The sequence below is a fragment of the Protopterus annectens genome, chromosome 1.part2 (genome assembly GCF_019279795.1).
Source record: "Protopterus annectens isolate FY-2018-M chromosome 1.part2, PAN1.0, whole genome shotgun sequence".
In the NCBI taxonomy this organism is placed as follows: domain Eukaryota; kingdom Metazoa; phylum Chordata; order Ceratodontiformes; family Protopteridae; genus Protopterus; species Protopterus annectens.
In genome coordinates this window covers 827770914-827794031 of record NC_056727.1, presented here as the reverse complement: position 1 = coordinate 827794031, position 23118 = coordinate 827770914, and the positions used below count along the sequence as shown (strand labels likewise).

The following is a 23118-nucleotide window of genomic DNA, read 5'->3' as shown; positions in this document are numbered from 1 at the left end:
CTATTCATAACATGGCAAATCAGTGCCTAAGGGCATTAGGCCACATTCCACCAGAGCAGCAGCCACTTCAGCAGTCTTCCTCAGAAGAGTACCAACCAAAGACATCTTAGAAGCTGCAACTTGGACTTCAGTGCATACTTTTACAAAACACTATCACTTACCTCTCTATTCTAAATCCAGGGCAGGCTTTGCCACTGCAATTCTGCAGGGCCTGATAGCCTCTCCTAATCCTATTTAGCACCAGCCTCCAAACCATAGCTTTGGGATTCAACCCAATTGTAATGACTGCAACAGTGAAACACGATGAACATAGTACAGTTGTGTACCTACCATAAATGTAGATGTTCGAGTGTATTCACTGTTGCAGTCCAGGTTACCCTCCCACCATCCCCCTTATCTTTGCTGGAACTTATCTGTACTTCTCTATTCTATACAATCTATGCGGTGTATTTGCTTGTAGATGAAGGAAAAGTTGTTTTTTGGTTATGAATGCTTTTTGGCATTAGTGAGCCTACCATTTTAGGGGCACCTGACATCTGGAGCAAGAAAAACTGAAGAAAATGGCGTCGGCTGCATCTTTTATACCCCTGGCGCACTGACATCAGGGAGGAGGCGACAGCAACCGACGCCGGACCTAGACTTTGGAACTCAGGCCGACTGTGGGTAGCCTGCCAGCAGGATAACCCCAATTGTAATGACTGCAGCAGTGAATACACTCGAACATCTACATTTATGGTAGGTACACAACTGTACTGTTCATGCTACACCCTAATTTGGGGACACTGAGGCTGACTGATTGTCTCTCAGCAATCCCTTGTTGACATAAATATTCAGAAAAGTTGTTAAACTTTATGAAGGAGGGAAGAAAATCATACCTAGCAGAATGGAAAAGATTCTTTTTCTGTTACCACCCGGGGAAATAGACCCCAGGAAGGCTAAGGTGGTATTCATCCAGGAATACCTGTCTGACCTCTGCAAATATCATAAAAATATCTATAAAAGTTCATGTTTCTGTTATTTCAGCCTTTCTGCCCTTGGACCCCCTTTTTATTTTCTTAGACCTCCAATAAGACTCAAGGACCCACCATGAAATCTTAACTGTGTGTTAGAGAAACTGACATTGCCACCCTTTTGAACTAGCAGATTCATGCCCTGTTTAGCTTTCTCTTGGAAAACAGTTTGTTTGGAGACAATCACCATGGCTTGCCCTGTTTCAGAATAGCAGGCATTAATATGTAAATAACCTTTCTTAGTGTTTCATCAAGATAATATGGCACTGCATACCAACCACATTTTAATACCTAAAGTGGTTTTTGAATTGACACTAAGTCAGATCGTCCTCTCCCAGTGTTTTTCCCAAGACCTCAAACTTCAGGATGGAGAACCCTGCATTCCATGGATGTGCACAGACAGCTGGGAGTTTACTGGCATAGAGCAGAAGAATTCAGGAAACCTGATCAGCTGCTTGTTTGCATTGCAAAATAGAAATTAAGAAAACCATAAACAAGCAAACCATCTCCATTTCGTTGGGGAACTGTGTTGTTTTTGTTACCATCACTATGGAAAGCAAGTACTAAGCTACATTAGGACACACTCTACCAGAGCTACAGCTGCCACCACAGCTTCCATTAGGGGAGTTTCCACCCTTAGAAGCAGCAGCCTGGTCCTCTATTCACACTTTTTTTGAAGCACTAAACCTAGGGGCAATATCTAGAGCTAGAGCAGAATTTGCCTGTGCAACCCTACAAGGACAAATCTCCAAATAACTAATCCACCCATCTGTACTCACTGCTTTGGGAGTCCTCCCAAAAGTGAAGACTGAAACAGTGACTACTCAGAAGAGTGTAGTACAGTTGTGTTAGGAACTTACCATAACTGCAGGTGTTTGAGTAGTTTCCTTGTTATAGTCCTTATTCCACCCCCCCCCCTTCTTCCTGACACATTATCCCAGGGATTGGAGTGGCAGTTCTCTTTATCCTCCCCTCCTTTTTTAGTAAGCATTTCCCTTATTTTGTGAGCCATTCTCTCTGGAGCCTGTGGATTGGGTACCTTGGAGTGAACTTGGCCAGTGGTGGAGTCTCCACCTGGTCTGCTGTGCCCAGAGGCCGGGAGGTGTCTCTCTTGGTTCTTCTAGGACAAGAAAGATCCAAAGATTGTATTAACCAACATACCCTTTATACTAACAACAGCCTAGCACCAGAAGCACGGTACTGGAGGAAATCCTAGGGAAGGGAATATATTTAGAAGACTGGCTGGCCAAGGGCTATGCTCACAGTAGGCTGTCTCAACAGTGGAACTATTCACACATCTACATTTATGACAAGTTCCTAATAGAAAACCAAGAAGTGCTGCCCATTTCAGTTCTTTAGTGGCAAGTAATTTCTCAGCTACCAAATCCAGGTGCTGAGGAAAATGCTATTAAAAACCTAAGTAACTTGCTTTGCAAAATCAAGGTGAACATCATCTCCTTGGTTGTTGCTGTATTGTTCTTATTTGCACTCTTTGCTCAGTTGAAGAAAGACTCATATATTCATAGATGTTTACTAAGCTATCGACCACAAGGGCCTTTTTAACTCTAGCCATACATCCCAAATATGACAAGTTCTGATGCCCTTAATAAGTGTAAGCATGGGCCTGGTAGATGAACTATTTACAGGTTACCTGTGTCCATTAGAAACATAGGTGCCAAAGCAGGGATGAATTTCCAGTTTCCCATCCAGTTGTCCAAGTTGCATTTGAAGTGGGTTAGGGAGAAACTCTGCTTCACATGGATGGGGAGTCTGTTCCATAGACTGGGTAGTCTCTGAGATACATACCTATCCATCCAGCAGGTCCTATTTATATCACAGGAAATGTTTAAGTCTTTACAATGGGTAAGTCTGGTGCTGTTTGTTTTGTGGATATGCAGGAAGTATATCAAAGGGGGGTCTGACAATGCCCTGTATGCCAGGCATAGATCTCCCCTCAAAAGCCTGTAGGAGACAGAATACAGGGATAGGGCCTTGAGGCAGTATGCATAGGACATATTAGTTATGCCCTGTATTCTTTTAGTGAGGAACCTCTGTGGACATTCCAATTGTTGGATATGCCTTGTTAGGAACATACCAAAGGGGGCATTGTAGTCAGTGATAGGTCTGATGAATGCCGAATACAATGGAACAATGATTTCCTTGAACTTAGATGCCATACCTTTGTTTATAAGTTGCGCAACATAGAATGATTTCCTCACCACTGTAGACACATGATGATCAAAGGCTAGATTACTATCTATGTGTGTCCCTAAGTCCCTGAGTGTTGTCAATATGATGACTTCCCAAAGGATACTGTTATGCATTTCTTGGCATTTAGTTTTAGGCCATGGCTCTTATACCAGTTGTTTGTGTCAGCCCCTTCTGGAGAACATTTGTGTCAGTGTGAGATTCAATCACAGCTCCTAATTTGCAATCATCTGCAAATTTAATTAGTCAGAGACCACTGACATTGGCCTTGACTTCTGAGAAGTAAATACCAAAAAGAGTGGTCCAAGAACTGATCCCTGAGGGACTCCAGTTGTGACCATCCTCTTTGTAGAGTTGGACTCCCCAGTTCTAAATTTCTGGGTCCTGTCTGTGAGCCAGTTGGCTATCCACCAGGTGACATACGGATTTGTACTTAACCTCTTGGGTTTGTCAACAATGCCTGAGTGGCATATTGTGTCAGATGCCTTGGCCAGGTCAAGGTGGGCAATGTGAATGATTTTGCCCTCATCCATTGCTTTGGTGGCCTTCTCAAAGAAGTCCATCAGGTTGCGTAGGCATGACCTGCCCTTGACAAAACCAAACTGGGTTGGGTCTAGTGTCTGGAGGTGTACTATATCTCTATTGATCATCTCCATGGTAATTCTTTCCATGGCTTTACATATAAGACTAGTGGGACTTATGGGTCTGTAGATGGCCCGCCCTTTTTGCAGAGGGATGACTGTTACCTTTCTCCATTCATGAGGCACGAAGCCTGTTTGGTGGCTACAGTTAAATAGTAATTCCAGAGACTTTGAATGTTTCATACTATTTAGAAGGCATCCTGGGATATTGTCTGGGCCTGTTGATGCAGTGTTCTTGGTCTTAGAGAGAGCATTAAGGACCTGTTCCCCTGTGATAGTAGGGGGAGCTATATTTGATGATATTTCTTGAGGGAAGGTTGAGAGGGAGAGAGGACTAAAGTTGGAGCTGAATTTATCATCCAGGAGGTTTGCTATATCTTCTGGCTCAGTATAGGTAGCTCCATTTACAATGAGCTCTGCACACAATTGTATATTGCCTTTGAGGTTGTGGACATAGCTAAAGAATGTTTTGTGGTTTGGCCTGGGATGCCAAACTTACTTCAAATTTGGCTTTGGTAGACTTTATTTGTCCTCTGAGTTGTTTGTGTAGTTTGGTGAGAGTGCTTTTATCCTGCTGGGTGCTGCACCTCCTAATTTTTGCCATGATTTTCTTCCTCCTGTTATACAGCTGATTGATTTTGTGATTCCACCAGGGTGGCTTGTTTTGTGAGTTCTGTACTTCTTCATGGTGTTTACAGCTGCCTCTATGCAGCTATTAACATGCTTGTACAGGGTTTCTGTAAACAGTTCTGCATAGGCAGAAGTGTTCTCAGGGTTTATGGGGGCTTGAAATTTTGCCAGGTTGTCACTTAATAGCAGGAGGTTAGCCTTAGAATAGTTCCTGAATATTCCAGGTTTAGCTGAGGGTCCAGGTTATATTTTTACTTCAAAGAACACCATTTTGTGGTCTTACCTTACGAGAGAAGGCATTACAGTAGGGGGTTTGCAGCAGTCTCCCATATTAGTGAGGACCAGCTCCAGTATGGTTGCACCCCTTGTTGATGTATTGACTATCTGGTCCAGGGAGTTTGTATTTACAAAATACAAGATTCTCTGTGCATGTATGTTTGGTGTCATATAGGATTCCCAATTAATAGTGGGGTAGTTAAAGTCACCGATGAATATGGTATTGAGTTGGATGGTTAGTGTTTCTAATAAGTTTAAGTACACAGTATGGGTTTTCTGGGTCATAGAGAGGGACCTATGGCTTGCAAGGAAGTGGTATGGGATTTTACCTATGGTGATTTAAACATGGAGCAGCTTAAGTGCATTGTCCTGTTTGTACAGCCTTGAAGTACATTATTTTTTATGTAAATGGAGACACCTCCACATTTAGTCCCTGCCTGTGAAATAGCTGGCCTAAATGAGTGGAAGGCATTATAACCTTGCACTGTTGGTGCAGCTTCAAACCATGTCTCTGTGACTGCTCAGACTTCAGCATTCTCTAGGGTAAAGAGAGCTTCCGTGGATTGGAGTTTTTTTGTTTAGACTCCTAGCATTGAGCAGCAATACCTTTAGATTCTCTTGTTTTTGATTGGCTATGTTGGAAGTACCTTCAGTTTGGCATTGCCTAAAAACAGCACTATGGAGGAAGACAATGTTTAGCTAATATTCGAAAACCTAGAGGGGAGAGGTGCAGACCATCCCTGGCAAAGCAGGTTGGTCTGTTGACCATCTGCTTCCATGCTGACAAATATTGCACCCCTCTTAGAATGACACCAGAAACTAAGCCAATTATTAAAGTCATTCATCTTTTGTTCGTATTGTGGCATCATCCTTGGATGAAGGTAAAATGCTGTTTAATGCTAGGCTCATACCAGCCTGAGACGCATATTCAGAGAGCTCCATGATGTCTCTCTTCATATAGTCTAGGGAGGTATGTTTCAGGTCATTTACTCCCACGTGGACTATGACTGAGTCAGATTGGTAATTGTGGTCCAGTGACCTGAGTGCATGAGTAATGTGGTGGATCCTAGCCCCTGATAAGCAACTGACTGTAACTTTCTCCTTACTCAGCCTGGTGAGAGGGACATCAGTGTGTCTCACAATTTAGCCTCCAATGACTGGAATGTTGGATTGTGTGGTGGCTTGCCTTATGGGTTTAGAGGTAGAGGCTCCATGAGATGCAGCTCTATGTGCTGATGTGAGTGTTGTTTTGAAAAAGTGTGTTTGGGGCTGCTGAGGTTATTTGTTATGTGTACGTGCTTTAGGAAGGTTACATGTAAGTGCCTCAGCATATGTGGGTCTATATGTCTACTTTGAATTGTGTGTGATGGGTACAGCATGTGTGCTACTGATAACCTTATTGACATTAGGAATATTTTTATGTGTGAGCTTTGCCTCCAGTGAATTGTGTAAATGCAACTCTGACATACCATATCAGTTTGTTTGAGAATTAACTGGTTGTCAGTAAACTTGAGGTAATTTCTACATTGCCTTAGGATGCCCATAGCCATTAATCTGATAACAGAGACAGTAGGAAGGTTCATATCCATGGCAACAGATCTTTTTTATTGATTAGGCTGTTGAAGTGAGAATATCGGTCACTGTCAGGAGTATCCGGTTTGCAACTATATGGACAGTGCTTGTCACTGCAAACTAGTTGTCCTGTGTGCAACTAGGTATTGGAGAAATTTCAATTGTGCTTTTACAGGAAAAATGTCACTGAAGGTGTCTGAGTCTGTACAGAGCACTGCCAAACACATGAGGGGAAACTAATACGTAGACATTGAATATTTAAGGATGAAGTATTTAGTCAGATATTCTAAAGTTAGAAACAAATCAAGCAGTACTTACTGAAAACAAAGAATTAACTTGTCAAGAATGATGAAAAGAGGGGAGTCGTATGAATGGCTACTGCCTGGCTACTACTAATGCTGGCCTCAGCACAGCTTCACTCTGTTGGGATACAATACTCCTTTGCTTTTTCTCTCACCAGAAGCAAAACGTTAGCTCCAGTCCCAAGAAGAGAAGCAGGCCACAGCCTGTTTGGTGAGCCATAGTCTTGTCTAAGATGAAAGAAGGGTCTGTAGGCTTGTAGCCTTTTTCAATGCCTCAAATAGCAACCAGACCAATCAGGTACGTTAAGCACAGCCACTCACTCTCCAGCCACAAACAGTCAGGAAACAATGCACTGTTCTCCTTCTCTCACCAGGATCAGAATATCAGCATGCATTCCAAGCTGTCACCTATAAAGCAGTTATTAGGCTTTCTGGTGATCAGCAGTCTCCAGGAAATAATGTTCATGTACTCCTTCTCTCACCAGGAAAAGACAGAAACACTAATCTCAAGATAACTAGTGAGAGGCAGAATGTGGGCTCTCCAATAACTGGTGGTCTTGCAATAGATGCTTAAAGGTAAGATGAAAAAATGGTTTATCCTAAACACTGCAGTGTGCACTAAGCAGTTAGATATGAAAGTAGGGTAACTTAGGATCTGAAGTAGGAGATTCATTTGTCTGCAACCTGTGGGTTATGGATCCGATATCGGATCCGAACCGGCATGGTTTTCCAGCTATGGATCCGAGCTCTCAGCTCCTCCCCTCACCCATAATGCCCTGCTCTCCCTACATGACCTCAGATCTAGTTTGCCGCGCTGGTGACCAGATTGGTTTCCTAGAGCTCTACAGCTAAGTGTTAATTACTGCTATTTCAGTGTTAAATTTAAGGTTTTTTCAGTCAGTTTTGTGTGAAAGTTATAGCTTTCCCTTTTATAGCTTAAAGTTGTTTAGTTTTATTAACTTTTATAACTTTTAGTTTCCCTCCCCTCGCTGGTGCGTAGTGTGTGTTTGGGCCTGTGTTTGTTTGGCTAGTTAGCCTTTACTTTTTTTAGATTAATTAAAGTAAAAACTAGTGTCCTTAGGATGTCTGAACCACCTAAGGCTGTTTTTTCAAAGTGCTCCGAGTGTGGCCATAAGCTTTCCCCTGCTGATGGCCACACTCGGTGCGTTCGATGCCTTGGGGTTGAACACCTCACTTCTGGATGTTCCATTTGTGCAGGGTTCAACCCCAGGGCATTGAAGGAGCGGAGGTCGAAGCTGGTCCTGGCGGGACTTTTGCCCCGGACTCGCCCGCTACCGCCTCCTTCGGGGTACCGTGTCACGGTTCCTCCTCTCCCCCTCCTCCACCTGGGACTCAACCTCCCTCTAGTGGTTTGGAGGAGAGGGAAGCAAGAAAGAAGGACCAGAGGGAGAAGCACCATAAGCGGCGGGCCGAGACCTCTGTTTCGGCCCCGCCTGCCAAGCGGACTTCTCCTCCGGCCTCCTTGTCTGCTGGTTCTCCTCCTCCTCGGCTCCGGTCTCCTGTGTGCTTTTCACCGGGACCTGAGGAGGAGGAGACCCGATCTCCATCGAGGCTATCGAGGAGGCACTCAAGGCCTACCTCGGTAGCCTCGTCGAGATCTACGTACAGTTTATCTGATGCTGATCTGGACCGGATGATGAGAAGGTTCATCCAGGCCCAGATGCAGATGGGAGTGCTCTTGCCTCCCCCCCCCCCCCTGGGGGGGAACTCGACCTCTTTCTTTAAACCTATAGCTCCTTCTCCGACCCACTACCCGGGTTCGGAGCAGTTGGAGCCGAGCAGCTTCGGAGCCAGGGGTGGGTCAGCGCCGATAGTACTGGGTACTTCGGATCCGACCCTGCCCTCGAGTGCTTCGGATCCGACCTCTCGGAGCCTGGATCTGAGCTTCGGATCCGGGGGGATCAGTGCTCCTTCGGCGCCGTCCGTGTCGGAGCGCACTGTCCCCTCGGATCCGAGTGCTTCGGTGCTGGCTCCGATCCACTCTTCGGATCCTAGGGGGAGCCGATTATCGGATCCTTTGGTCGAGGTCGGCTCCCCCTCGGCTTTTGATGTAGTGGAGAGGGCCCTGTTGAGGGTTTCCGGACCCCCGGCACTTGCTTCGGCTCCGTCCCGCGCTCCATCTGCACTGGGCCAGGCTTCCACCATCCGGCCACTGGGACAGCCCGCTCCTTTGCCCCAAGTTGTTCCTTTGGAACATGACACTGCTTGCGAGGGATCTTCTGACAGCCCCCCGGAGGATGCCCCTCGCAAGCATACGTGCAAAAGGAGGCACATAGACTCCCCCGAGTCTCTCACAGAAGACACGGATTTGGAGGAAGGGGAAGGCTCCCCAAGATCACCCCCCGAGGATGTCTCCTTTGGAGACATCATGGAAATGCTCAGCATAAGGGGGGGGGTGGTCTGCCCCCAAGTCTTCCTCGGACGAGTCCGTGTTCTTGGAGGCATTTGAAGCGGGCCCGTCTACCTCTTGGGTGTCACCTCCTGCCGACCCCCTGGTGGACCTGATTACCACCAGGGCGTGGAAGGATCCGGACACCGTGGAGCCAATCCCCAAAAGGCCTGACCGTATACTTAGTCCCCCGGCTGACCGTGCCCACTGGAGTAAAGGGCCTCCGGTAGATGCCATGTTGACGGCAGCTGCCACCAAGAGGGAACTTGCTCAGGAGAGCCCCTCAGTCCACCCCCCGAGCAAGGAGTCTCGGATGATGGACCGCTTGGGGAAGCGGATGTTTAGTTCAGCGACCTTTTCAGTGAGGGCGCTGAACTACCTGGCACATGTGATTAGGATGCAGCGCGATCTTATCAAGGAATACACTGCATCCCCGCCAGAGTCCATGTTGGAGGAGGACAAATTGTTGCACTCCACCCGTATGGCCACTCTCAGGTCCGTGACTAATACCTCTATGCGGCTACTGTCCCATGCTACGGAGGGAGCCGCTAGAGCCGCAGGGACAGGCCTAGTTACTAGACGTCAGGCCTGGCTCCGTCATTGCGATTTCACGGAGCCCTTCAAGGCGTCATTTGCGAATGCTCCCTTCGATGGTTCTGCCCTTTTTGGCAAAACTGTTCGCGATACTTTGACCCAGAGCGAAAAGGACGGGAGGACACTGTCTGCCGTTGGAATCCGCTTCTCTGTGCCCCAGAGGCCCTATTCTAGGAACCAAAAGGGCCAGAAGAAGATGTGGTTCCGGAAGTCGCAGCAGTCCCAACCCGCTCCGGACAACCAGTTCTTCCGTGGCAGAGGAGGACAGGGAGGACGCCGCCCCAGGGGCAGAGGGGCTCCCAGGAACTTCGGGTCCAGAGAACCCTTCTCTGAATGGCCCGCGCAGCAGCCCTGAAGGGTTGCCCGACTGCTCCACTCTGGAGGCAGTTGGGGGACGTTTTTTGGAGCACCTAGCGGCATGGGAGTCCATAACATCAGACCGCTGGGTCCTCCGCATCATATCCAGAGGATACCGCATCCCATTTCATCACCTTCCAAAATTGAAGTCCCTCCCCGACGTTCCACCCGGTTAGAGGGAGGCCACTTTAGCAGAAATTGGCCATCTGCTGAACAAAAGAGCCATCCAGCCCATCCCCCCAGACCAGATCGGATCAGGGTTCTACTCCAGGTTCTTTTAGTGCCAAAAAAGACGGGGGATCTACGACCAATACTAGACCTTTCACTCTTGAACCTGGCAGTTCCCAAGGAGAAGTTCCGAATGGTTACCTTACAGTCTATTCTCCCCCTTCTGGGAGAAAATCACTGGATGTGCTCTATAGACCTCAAGGACGTGTACTACCATATTCTAATGGACAGGCGCTCCAGGAGGTTTCTCTGCTTCCGGCTGGGAGCCAGTCACTACCAATTCCGGGTCCTTCCCTTTGGTCTCACCACAGCCCCCAGGGTGTTCACCAAGGTATTAGCAGTGGTAGCGGCCCACCTGAGGCTTCAGGGGGTGCAGGTCTTCCCTTACCTGGATGACTGGCTTCTCACTGCTCCAACAAGGCATCTACTGTTATTGGCACGAGATTCCTTTCTCCATCTAGCTCCCCGTCTGGGCATCACAATAAATACAGAGAAGTCCAACCTAGCCCCTACGCAGTTCATAGATTTTATAGGTGCCAGGTTAGACTCGAGACGGTTAAGAGCCTTCCTCACTGCGGACAGAATTCAGAATCTGCAACTTCAGGTGCGGGCCATTCAAAACTCCAGCTCAGTTCCGGCGGAGTTGGTCCTGAGGGCTCTAGGGTCCATGGCAGCAGCGATAGCTCTTCTTCCTCTCGCCAGGTTCAATATGCGTGTCCTTCAATGGACACTCCTAGTTCAGTGGTCTTATCTTGCTCTTCCTATGCATCATCCCATTGCGATCAGCAAGGCTTGCAAGCGGTCACTCCTGTGGTGGCTCCACTCACCAGATCTCCATGGAGGCCGCCCCTTTTGTGCTTCTCCCCCTCTCGCCACGGTGACCATGGACGCCTCCCGCCTCAGGTGGGGGGGGGGGCATTTTGCAGGCCGGACGGTCCAAGGCATGTGGAACGATTCCGAGACCTTACTGCATATCAATGTTCTAGAGATGAGAGCAGTGCTCTTAGCGTTGCAAGCACTACAGGCCTTTCTTCCCTTGGGAACTATTGCAATTCAGTCGGACAACATGTCTGTCGTCTGGTATATCAACAAACAGGGGGGAACCAGGTCTTACCCTCTTTGTCGAGAAGCCATGAGAGTGTGGGAATGGGCAATCTCCACCAACCGCTTTCTCATTGCAACGCATATTCCGGGTCGGTCCAACATCCTTGCGGACAAACTCAGTCGCACCATTCCCTCCCCCTACGAGTGGTCTCTCAATGCTCAGGTAGCGAAACGCATCTTCGCATGGTGGGGAATTCCTTGTTGCGATCTTTTTGCGTCTCCCTCAAACACCAAGTGCGACAGTTTTTTCGCTCTAATCCCTCCTCCCGGAGATACCGCTAGAGACGCTCTGGTGCATGCTTGGCCCCCCGGTCTTCTTTATGCTTACCCCCCTTTGCCTCTGATGCTCCAAGTTCTTCAGAAAGCCTCTCGGTTGGGGTGCAGAATGATTCTCATTGCCCCATTCTGGCCTCGACAGATCTGGTTCCCCTTCCTAAGGTCTCACTCGGTGAATCCTCCTTGGATTCTAGATCCCATTCCGGATCTGATATCTCACCCGTCCCATCTATCAACCCCGAATCTGGACAACCTGAAGCTAACTGCTTGGCTGCTCCAGTTCCACTCCTGATCAGGACTCCCGGTATTTCGTCTCCAGTTAAGGCCATCCTGGTAGCGGCTCATAAACCATCTACCAGGAAAGTTTACCGCAGCAAGTGGAAACGGTTCTCCATTTGGGCGGAGCGGCAAGGTCTAGACCCCTTCACAGTTCCCCTTCCTTTGGTGCTTGACTTCTTAACCACTCTTTTTAAAGATGGTGCCAGCAGTTCCACGGTCAAAGTGCAGCTTGCGGCAATTTCTCATTATCTTATTGGTCAAGACTCCAGTCCACTGATGTCTGCCAAATTGTGTAAGATTTTCCTAAAAGGTACTTTTCTTCTCAGACCCCCTGTAAAGCAAGTGGTTCCTCCTTGGGACCTTTCTTTGGTCCTTCAGGCCTTGACCGCTCCCCCCTTCGAACCTTCGGCGACGATAGATCTGAAATTTTTATCTTTCAAGACGGCCTTTTTAGTAGCCATTACCTCGGCCAAGAGAGTCTCAGAACTTCAAGCCTTATCAGTCAAGCCTCCTTACTTGGTCTTTCACCCGGACCGTGTATACCTCAGGACCAACCCGTCCTTTCTTCCTAGGTAGCTTCTGAAGCAAATATTAATCAATCCATTAACCTCCCTGTTTTCTTTCCTAAATATCAAAACAAAGGTGAATACAAGCTACATTCCTTAGATGTTCACAGGCAACTTAGATTTTATCTGAACAGGACAGCTGGTCATAGGCAATCCGACCAGTTGTTTATTTCCTTTGCAAAATTCAATTTGGGCAAGCCAATTTCCAAAGTCTCTTTATCACGCTGGATTTCGCAGTGCATCTTACTGGCTTATCAAGCTTCTGGAAGGCCCGCACCGGAGGGAGTACATGCCCATTCAACCCGGTCAGTTTCTACTTCAGCGGCCTTTAAAGCTAGGATTCCTCTGGATGATATTTGTTCAGCAGCCACTTGGGCTTCATCTCATACCTTTATTTCCCACTACAAGTTGGATATTACATCTAGAGGTAGAGCATCCTTTGGCTCCACGGTGCTCCGGAATATCCTTCCATGATGGCCGCCCAAGATTCAGGTAGCTGGGGACTCTGTCCCACAGGTTGCAGACAAATGAATCTCCTACTTCAGATTTAGAAGTTATGTACTCACCATAACGTTCCATCTGAGTAGGTGTATTCATTTGTCTGCAACCATCCCGCCCTCCTATCCCCCTGGCCTTATCAGTTTCCTGCATATTATGTGTTACCCTTTTTAGGGTATTTTTTTTTATTGATGGCAAACTCGATCTGAGGTCATGTAGGGAGAGCAGGGCATTATGGATGAGGGGAGGAGCTGTGAGCTCGGATCCATAGCTGGAAAACCATGCTGGTTCGGATCCGATATCGGATCCATAACCCACAGGTTGCAGACAAATGAATACACCTACTCAGATGGAACGTTATGGTGAGTACATAACTTCTAATTTTAGCTCTAAAAAAGTAAAGTTTTAGTGGAGAGCCACTGTATTTAAAAGAGCAAGATAGATTTAAAGGGGTGTGCACTTTTATATTCTGGTACTATGGGATACAGTGGGGTGACCAATGCATTTAAATAGTTGAAGGGGAGTAATTTCACAAAATGATAATCTTGTGCTTACTCACACCAGCCAGTGAAAGGAGAAAGAGAGGAGATATGTGGTCAGATTAACATAAGGAGCAGGCAAGTCAAAAGACAGTGGTGTTTAAGAACCCAACGGTAACAGGGTAGGAGGGTAGGAAAAAATTCTGTCTGACTCACAAAAGACAAAGCTGTGATCTCTTTTCAAGTTTTAATATGCAGTTAAAAGCAGAATACAAGTAAAACACAGTGTAAAGAAAACAAATCACAGTCTACAATATAGAAAAGGCAACAAAGTAATACAAAGTACAAGAAATAAAAAGCAAACTATCCTTTCCCTCACAGCAAGCTGTGGCAGAGTCTGGGTGAGCCTTTCCAGTAAAGCTCATACTTAGTACTCTTCACACTGGAAGTTTTTATTACTAAATGAGCGCTGCTTAGATGACTGAGTAAATATGAATGGGCCGTTTATTTATAGTTTTGTGGGGTAAAACTAGGGCTGCCATCGCCCATTACATCATTCTGGGTGTGTGTGTGTGTGGGAGGGGTTCATAGTTTACTAGTCCACCTCTGTTCTCATGGTGGGTCATAGATTTCAGCAAAAATGTAGATACCAGACCACCCAAGTTACAAGCCTAGACACTCGGCAGATCTGAAGAAGTACCCACGAAAACACCACAAAACTTAGAAGACTGTTTGAATCCACTGTTGAAACGTTCATTTTTTTCTGATTTATTAATTTAATGTTGGACTCAGTTCTGCTAAACTTACTCTAGTGTTATTGATTTAATATGAATCATTTGGTGTCATGAAAAGGGTCCAGTGTACAGGAATGAATTAAGTACATCAGTATTCACTTTTAACCATTGTATAAAAACTGGTGATTGTAATGGATAAACTGTGACAGATTGTAACCCACCCTGAGTCACAAAGGGCAACACACACCATGACAACACGGGTGGAGTAGTAATCTTTGTACCTCTCCCACAAACAACCAAAATCATATCATGGGCAAAGACGGCCCTAGTTTCAGCCCACAAAATTGTAAATAAATAGCCCATTCTCAACAATGTTTACTCAGTCATCTAAGCAGCGCTCATTTGCAGGTAAAGAATTCCATTGTCAAGAGTACTGGTTTTGTGTCTTTCTTCAACTGAGCAAAGAGCGAAAATAAGAACAATGCAGCAACATCCAAGGAGATGATTTTCACCTGGATTTTGCAAGGCAAGTTACTTTGGTTCCTAATAGAACTGTACCTTTCCATGTATCCTTGTGCCTGTTACATTTTCTTGAAGCTTGCCAAATAATTTGTTCACTATATTTAGGGGTGGTGAGGATGAAGATAAATTTATAGCTTTTGTGTAATGTACAGAGATAATGTAGGATATATAAATATTTAGAAATATAACTTTGCAGACTTAGATAATTACAGTTTTATGTGACTGTGTAGGTGTGTGTACTGCTACTTTTGAAAACAGTTGCCACTTCAGACATCAACTAGACCTTTCAAATTAGATTTATATATTCCTTTTTTATGATTTAGAATAACAGCCTTGAAGTAGTACTATTACATTACTGTAAAAAATTATGATTTTGAATGCAGGTATCATAAAATCAGTATTCTCTGTTGATGAAATTTCAGAAGTGGTATTAATATTTTCCAGATTAATCATATTAACTGTGAATACATTGGATGAAGATACGTTATTTGAGTGATTTGCTGTGGTTCATTCACAAAAAAAAAAATCAAAGTAACCGTTATTTTGATTTATTTCAGGCTACAGAAACAGAACATAAAATCGATGTGTGTACCCGGTCCTACAACCTCCTAGTAAATAAGGTGGGGTTTAATCCCAACGATATTATCTTTGATCCAAATATCTTGACGATAGGCACTGGAATAGAAGAGCACAACCTATATGCCATTAACTTTACTGAGGCAACAAAAAAAATCAAGGTGAGTTTCAAATTCATTTAATGCATTAATGTGTGCATTGTGTTTACTTCTCTGCATTTGAATATTGTGTATGAACTGGCAGATGTTATGTGATCCTATCTCGCCTACATTCTGTACTGATGGGCTCGGAGCCGATCCCTCGGCTCCGACTCGGCACGCTTATGCTATAGAGCGAGGCCTCTTATTGGCTGAGCTATTTCTTATCCCAGGATGCACCACCACTAATCCCCCAGATCTCGTTTGCCGCTTTCAAGCTTAGACGTGGTCTCAACTTGGCTGGGCTAAGTACTATTTATTTAGGCTTTTTCCTGTCAGAAATTTGCTTACTTTGAACCCAAAAGCTGTTTTAACAGCTATTGTTGTCATACGAGTGTGATTGATTAATTTCTGTTGAGAATTTCGTGTTTGTTTTCATCAGGGAAGGTTTCCCGTTTTAGTTAGAGGGGCCTTCCCCTGTTGCTTTGCTATTAGTGTTTCTTTCCTGGGTCAAGTACCCGTTTAAGTTAGAGGGTCTTGACTCTCTCTCTCTTTCTCTGTGTTGTTCAACTGTATAGTGTGTAAAACAAAAAAAAAAAAAAAAACAAAACTTTATTCTTTTTGCTTGTTTCATAACTTTTAAGTTTTGTTGTATTTCTCTTTAGACAGGTACTGTTTTCTAAATTAGTTATGTCCAAAGAGCATAGACCCTCCGGGTTTAAAAAGTGCACGAGGTGTGGTTACAAGATGTCCATAACAGACGACCACTCCTCGTCGTTGCTTAGGCGCCAAGCACCTGCAAGAATCTTGTAGCGTGTGTCACGCCTTCTCATCAAGAGTCCTCCAGGAGAGGAAAAACAAATTAATCCTTAAGGGATTAATCAAGCCATCCTTCAAGGAAGCTTTATCTTCGTCATCCTCTCCTTCAAAAAAGAAGAAAGCGTCGGCTCCGACCAGTCAGTCGGAACCGACTGCCAAAAAACCTAGGCAGTCTTCTCCATCGGCTCCACGGACTTCGGAGCCGAGGGCGGAACGGTCTGCCTTGATGCCTCCAGCCTCGACCCCTCTGGTTTTGGAGCCGAGAACTGGGGCATCGAGAGGCGGGTCACCTTCATCGGCTCCACTGATATTGGAGCCGATGAGGGTTGCTGGCTCAGACTCTTCCCCTTCGGAGCCGAAGTCCTTATCGGCACCGAGGGAAATTGCCTTGCCATCTCTCTCGGAGCCGATAGTGGTAGAGTCCATTCGGAGCCGGTCCCCTAGCCCTTTGGAGCCGATGGAGAAATCGGTTCGGACCCGATCGATATCATCCAGGTCATCCAAAATGTCTGATTCGGACATCGACAGGGTGCTACTTAGACTCTTCCAGTCTCCGGTGTTCCAAAAGCTAGTTTCGGCTCCAGCCCATTCGGCTTCGGAGCCGATGGTCCACCTCCCTACTTTGGTTCCTCCTCCAACAGCCTCGGCACCGTTGGAGCCGGTGCTGGTGGAACCGGTGGAGGTTTTAGTGTCGGGCCCGACCCTTACTCCAACTCCAGCTCTTGGGTCGGAGTTCAGTACACGGACTTCTTCCGTCGGCCCCGGGGGGGATGCTTCTGGATTGATGTTTTCGGTCCCAAGTCTCCCTCTTGGTGCGTCGGCGGCTGGAGTGCCGTCTACTGTCGTGGCCACGGAGGTGGGACCCTCCCAGGATTCTGGTGGTCCCGCCTTCAGGGCTATGAGGAGTGCGTTAGCCAAATCATCTTTGGCTACCTCCACGGTCTCCCCAGCTCCTTCCCTGCATACCGAGACTGGGTCTTTGGCAGTCCCCCTGTCCGTAGACAGCGGAGCCCCGGGGCCTGAGGTTACCCCACTGGGGTTCCCTCCTGGAGGTCCTTCTGAAGCCTCTTCCGAAGAACCCCCCAGGAAAAGATCGTGCAAGAGGAAGCACGTTGACTCCCCAGATGAGTCTCTTACATCAGACACTGATCTCGATGATGCAGAGGGGTCCCCTAAGTCGTCCTCGGATGATGTCTCTTTTGCAGACATCCTGGAAGCCCTTAAACAACGAGGCGGCTGGCAGTCCAAACCCCCTTCTGCTGTTGAGTCGGTGTTCCTTAAGGCTTTCGGGGCTCAGCCCTCCGCCTCCTGGGTGTCTCCGCCCTTCGACGAGCTCTTGGATTTGATCTGTCGAAGGGCGTGGGAACACCCAGACTCTGTGGAACTGGTGCCTGCTCGTCCGAATAAATTCCTCTCGGCGCCCCCTGAAAAAGAATTCCTAACCAAAGGTGTGGCTGTAGATGCTTTGGTGGTGGCATCTGCTACCCAGCAAGATGTAGCAGAGGCTTCGACGTCCGTCCATCCTCCTAATAAGGAGTCTAGGAGCATGGATCGGTACGGAAAGCGCACCCTCAGTTCAGCGGCCTTTACATTAAGGTCCTTGAACTACCTTACGCACTTTACCAGATTTCAGAGGGATCTGATTAAAGAACTATCCGATACCCTCTTGGGTAACCTGCCTGAGGAGCTGGCCCAGACGGTTGGCTCTCAGCTGGCTACATTGTCGTCCATTTCAAACTCGTCCATGAGGCTCATTTCTTATGCGGCCAAAGGGGCGAGTAGAGCGGCGGGTACAGGCATTGCTCTACGGAGACAAGCCTGGCTCTGCCTGTGTCATTTTGCGGAGGCCTTTAAGTCTTCCTTTGCCGACGCCCCCTTTGATGGGTCCTCCCTGTTTGGACCCAAGGTAAAGGACACACTGACCCGCTGCAACAGGAGGGTAAGACTCTGACTGCCGAGGGGCACGATTTTCCACTCCCTTTGGCCTTATCCCAAGGCTAAAAGAGGAGGGAAGATGTGGTTCCGTGATCTCAGAAGCCTTACCCCTCTCAGCAGGAGGATCCCCTTCCAGAGGCAGGGAGGGGAAATTCTTCCGGAAGACGCCGTCCCAGAGGCGGCAGAGGCCCTCGCAACACTGGAGACCGCGAGTCCTTTCGTGGCTCTTCAGCCTTTCACAGTCCCTGAGGGATTGCCCGACTGTGCAGCTCCGAGCCAGTCGGGGTCGTTCGAAGCACCTAAAAGCCTGGGAAGATATCACTCAGGACCGATGGGTGCTTCGAATTATCGCCGGAGGTTACACCATCCCTTTCTCTCACTCCCCATCTCAGTCCAGGAAAATCCCGGACCCGCCACCCAGTCAGCGGGATACTGCAGCCTCAGAAGTTTCAAAGCTGCTGCAAAAAGGAGTCATCCAACCGGTCCCCGCAGACCAGATCGGATTAGGGACTTACTCAAGATTCTTTTTGGTGCCAAAAAAGACCGGGGACTTGAGACCCATTTTGGACCTCAGCATTCTAAACCGTTCAGTCAGAAAGTCCAAGTTCCGAATGGTCACCCTACAAACCATTCTCCCATTGCTGGAGAAAGGTGTTTGGATGTGCTCCATAGATCTCAAGGATGCTTATTACCATATCATGGTACATCAAGCGTCCAGGAGACATCTGCACTTCAGCCTAGGAGGCAGTCATTTTCAGTTCAAGGCTGCCCTTTGGTCTCACCACAGCCCCCAGGGTGTTCACCAAGTGCTTGGCAGTCGTGACTGCTCACCTGAGAAGTCTAGGATTCTAGGTGTTTCCGTATCTAGACGACTGGCTCCTAACTGCCACCTCCAAGCATCTACTACTGCGGAGCCTACAAGCCACTATATCACTGGGCAACTCCCTTGGAATCACCTTCAATTGGCCAAAGTCTGTGTTGCTGCCATCTCAACGAATAAGATTCATAGGGGTAGAGATAGACTCAAACCGAATGCGGGTCTATCTACCTACAGACAGAATTCAAACCATACAGGCTCAAATTCGAGCCTTACTTCCCAGGTCCAAAGCCCCAGCCAGAATGGTCCTGCAACTTTTGGGATCCATGTCTGCCACGGTTCTTCTAGTCCCCTTGGCAAGGCTGCACATGAGAATTCTCCAGTGGCTTCTTTCAGCTCAGTGGTCCTTTCAGGAACTCCCTCTCAGTCACCTCATATGGATCACGGAAACATGCAAACGGGACCTTCGCTGGTGGCTAGTGCCCTCCAATTTGGATCAGGGATGACCCTTTGTTCCACCTCCTCCTGCGGCCACTTTGACCAAGGACGCCTCCCAGATGGGGTGGGGGGGGGCATTCCCTGGGCAGGTCAGTCCAAGGCAAATGGCACCCAGAAGAGACCCTACTTCATATCAACATCCTAGAAATGAGGGCGGTGCTTCTGTCCCTCCAAGCCCTCCACGTTTACCTCCCTCGGGGCGTTATTGCCATTCACTCAGACAACATGTCAGTTGTCTGGTACCTGAACAAACAGGGAGGGACCAGATCCTATCCTCTTTGCAGAGAGGCCATGAGAGTCTGGGAATGGGCAATCTCAACCGAACGCTTTCTAGTGGCTACTCGTATCCCGGGCAAGTCCAATGTGATAGCCGACAGACTGAGCAGAACCATCCTCTCTTCTCACGAATGGTCTCTGAACATGACAATTGCAAGTCAGATTTTCAGCAGATGGGGAGTTCCGTGTTGCGACCTCTTCGCGACTCCACTAAATGCGAAGTGCAAAAAATTCTTCTCCCTAACCCCGGCTCCGGGGAAGAGCCCCATGGACGCACTAGCCCGTCCTTGGCCCACCGGCTTGCTTTATGCCTTCCCCCCAGTTCCTCTCCTTCCCAGGGTGATCCAAAAGGCATCTCTCTTGGGGAGCAAAATGATCTTAGTTGCTCCTTACTGGCCTCGCCAAGTATGGTTTCCCTATCTTCGGAAATATGCTCTGGAAGGTCCATGGTTCCTGGATCAGATCCCAGACCTTTTGGTTCATCAGTCGGGACTATTTCACCAGTCCCTGCACACCTTAAAATTGACGGCTTGGCTCCTCCTCTTCCGACTATAGTCAGGAGTCATAATTTGGATCCAGAGGTTGTACACATATTATCTTTGGCCCATAAGTCTGCTACTAAGAAACTGTATTCTAGCAAATGGAAAAGATTTGCTATTTGGGCTCAACTCCGGGGCCTGGACCCCATTTCTATTCCCGTGGCAGAAGTACTAAAATTTTTAACTTCTCTTTTCAATCAAGGCTCTTCAGCCTCTACCATCAAGGTCAAGTTGGCAGCGATTTCCAATTTTCACGAATCTATTAATCCACCTTTAATGAGCAACAGATTATGTAAGACCTTCTTGAAAGGTGCTGCTCTGTTAAGTCCTCCAATTTCTCATCCTGCACCTCCATGGGATCTTGATGTGGTGTTACGTGCCTTAACTTCCTCCCCCTTTGAACCGGCAGCTACATGTGATCTAAAATTTCTATCATGGAAGACTGCTTTTCTGGTGGCGATTACTTCTGCCAGAAGAGTTTCAGAACTTCAAGCTTTGTCAGTAAAACCCCCGTACTTGGTTTTTCATAAAGACAGAGTATCTCTCAGGCCAAATCCTTCCTTTGTCCCTAAAGTTTGTTCCAGTTTCTGCTTACAACAATCGTTAGAACTTCCAGTCTTTTTTCCAAAATATTCTAACAAAGCAGAATTCATATTCCACACACTAGATGTCCACAGGCAGTTGCATTTTTATTTAGACAGGACCAAACAAACAAGGAAAACAGATCAGTTGTTTGTATCCTTTGCAGACAATAAATTGGGCAAAGCTGTCACAAAGGTCACTATTGCCAAATGGATCAGGGACTGTATTACTCAAGCTTATTCTTATTCTAACAAAGAGCTTACCACCTCTGTCAAAGCTCATTCTACAAGGGCTATGGCTACTTCGATAGCATTTCATTCTAAGCTTGCCATTAGTGACATTTGTGCTGCGGCTACATGGTCTTCCCCGCACACTTTCATTTCCCACTACAAATTGGATGTGGCATCTAGAGGACAAGCTTCATTTGGTTCCACAGTGCTCAGGAGTGTTTTCCAATGAGCCACCCGGGATTTAGGTGCTAGGGACGCTGTCCCATCAGTACAGAATGTAGGCGAGATAGGATCACATAACATCTTTTAGTTATGTACTCACCATAACTTTAGATGTTTGGGATCCATCTCGCACATTCCTAATAACCCACCCTCCTTCCCCCTTCCTTGGAGATCTGAGGATATCAGAAGGTCCGAATCCTGTTGTTTCATCTTGAAACATCTAACAATGTTATATAAACAAGTTGTGCATGTGTGCATGAATGCGGACAAACAAGATCTGGGGGATTAGTGGTGGTGCATCCTGGGATAAGAAATAGCTCAGCCAATAAGAGGCCTCGCTCTATAGCATAAGCGTGCCGAGTCGGAGCCGAGGGATCGGCTCCGAGCCCATCAGTACAGAATGTAGGCGAGATGGATCCCAAACATCTAAAGTTATGGTGAGTACATAACTAAAAGTTTCTGTATTTTGTACTCGAATACCATTTGTTATTGACCATTTTGCTGTTGATGGTGATAGTCAAAGGTTCTTCTGGTTGTGTACTAAAAAATCTAAAATAATGGTAGATGTAGGCCTTTTAATTGTAGGTTTATTAAGTTAGAAAACTGGTACAGGAGCTACTTGCACAGTTTGCATTGAGACCAATTGTGAAAAAAAATTATGTCAATGTTTTATTTTATTGAAGATTTAGTGATCTTGACTGAGAGGCCTCTTGTCAGCTGTGACCTTGCAGCTTAAGAAATCTGAGACAAAACAAATGACAATATGTACAGACGTATAAAAGAAAATTAACAGTGTAAGTTAGCTGCTGTATTATTGATGACAGTACTTGGAATATCACATATAGCATAATTTAGACTTACACTGATTAAAGATGTTGACTTAACACATTATTACAGGGTTGTTTATGCTGTTTCATACAGTGTTGATAGTTTGGCAGTCTGGCTTTAAATTGCTGGTGTGAAAGTATGCTTCTAATAGATAGAAGTGTGTTCCAAACATTTTCAGCTCCTGAAGGGAAATGTCCTAGAGAAATTATGTTTGTGTGTAGAGGGGGGGATAAGGTAGAAGACTTGAATGTGGATGAATGCAGTCTGTGAGTATAGGGCTTATTTCTGGGTGGAGGGACAGAAAGACGATACTGCAGATTAAGGAGCAGGAGTTCGTACTTGCACTCTGGGTGATGGGCAGCATTATTATTCTGCTAAGCTTGATGCAGTGATATTTGAGGTCAGAGAATATCCTACTTATTTTATTTATCATTCCCTGCACTGTGCTCCAACTGAAAAAGTCAGGTCTGTAGTAATCAGTAATAAACAGTATTCTAACAGTGGTATAGAGCACCTTTTACTATGATGGCTAAATTAAGAGATTAGCTGGATAGTAGCACTTGGCCAGTTGTCCACTAAGCTAAAATGTATAGGTGACCTAAAAACCTTCTCATTAAATCCAAATAGTGTAATCACCTTTATAGTCAGTCTATCATTGTGGTTTGGACTATCCAAAATTCTCTTTTCATTGAGAACTAAGCAATATAAATGTGTTTAATTGTTTTGAAGTGAGCACTATGTGCTGTGGCAGCAAAATCCACATGGAATGTCCAGGTATCTAAGTGTGTAGAATCTTTGTTCAGGCTGCTTAGTGTGTTTTAGAGCCAAAGTAGTGAGTTGCTCTTCCTTTTGAATATGGTTTGCCAAGATGTTTTCCATTGTCAATTTTTCCACGTAGTTTCTACTGCTTAAGTACATTATTCAAAATCCTTTGTGTATTTTGCTTGCTACTGGGGCAGTGTGTAGAGGTTAA

At 46.5% G+C, this 23118-nt stretch overlaps 1 protein-coding gene across 2 annotated transcripts in view; it reads left to right on the top strand.

Annotated features, from left to right (window-relative positions):
• Window positions 1–23118, top strand: part of MTR (5-methyltetrahydrofolate-homocysteine methyltransferase) — a 1755520-nt gene that overhangs the window by 931392 nt on the left and 801010 nt on the right. For both annotated transcript variants that reach the window (XM_044059073.1, XM_044059064.1), the window contains exon 16: window positions 15244–15423. In XM_044059073.1, coding sequence (XP_043915008.1) covers window positions 15244–15423 — 180 coding nt within the window. The remainder of the gene's footprint in view (window positions 1–15243; window positions 15424–23118) is intronic.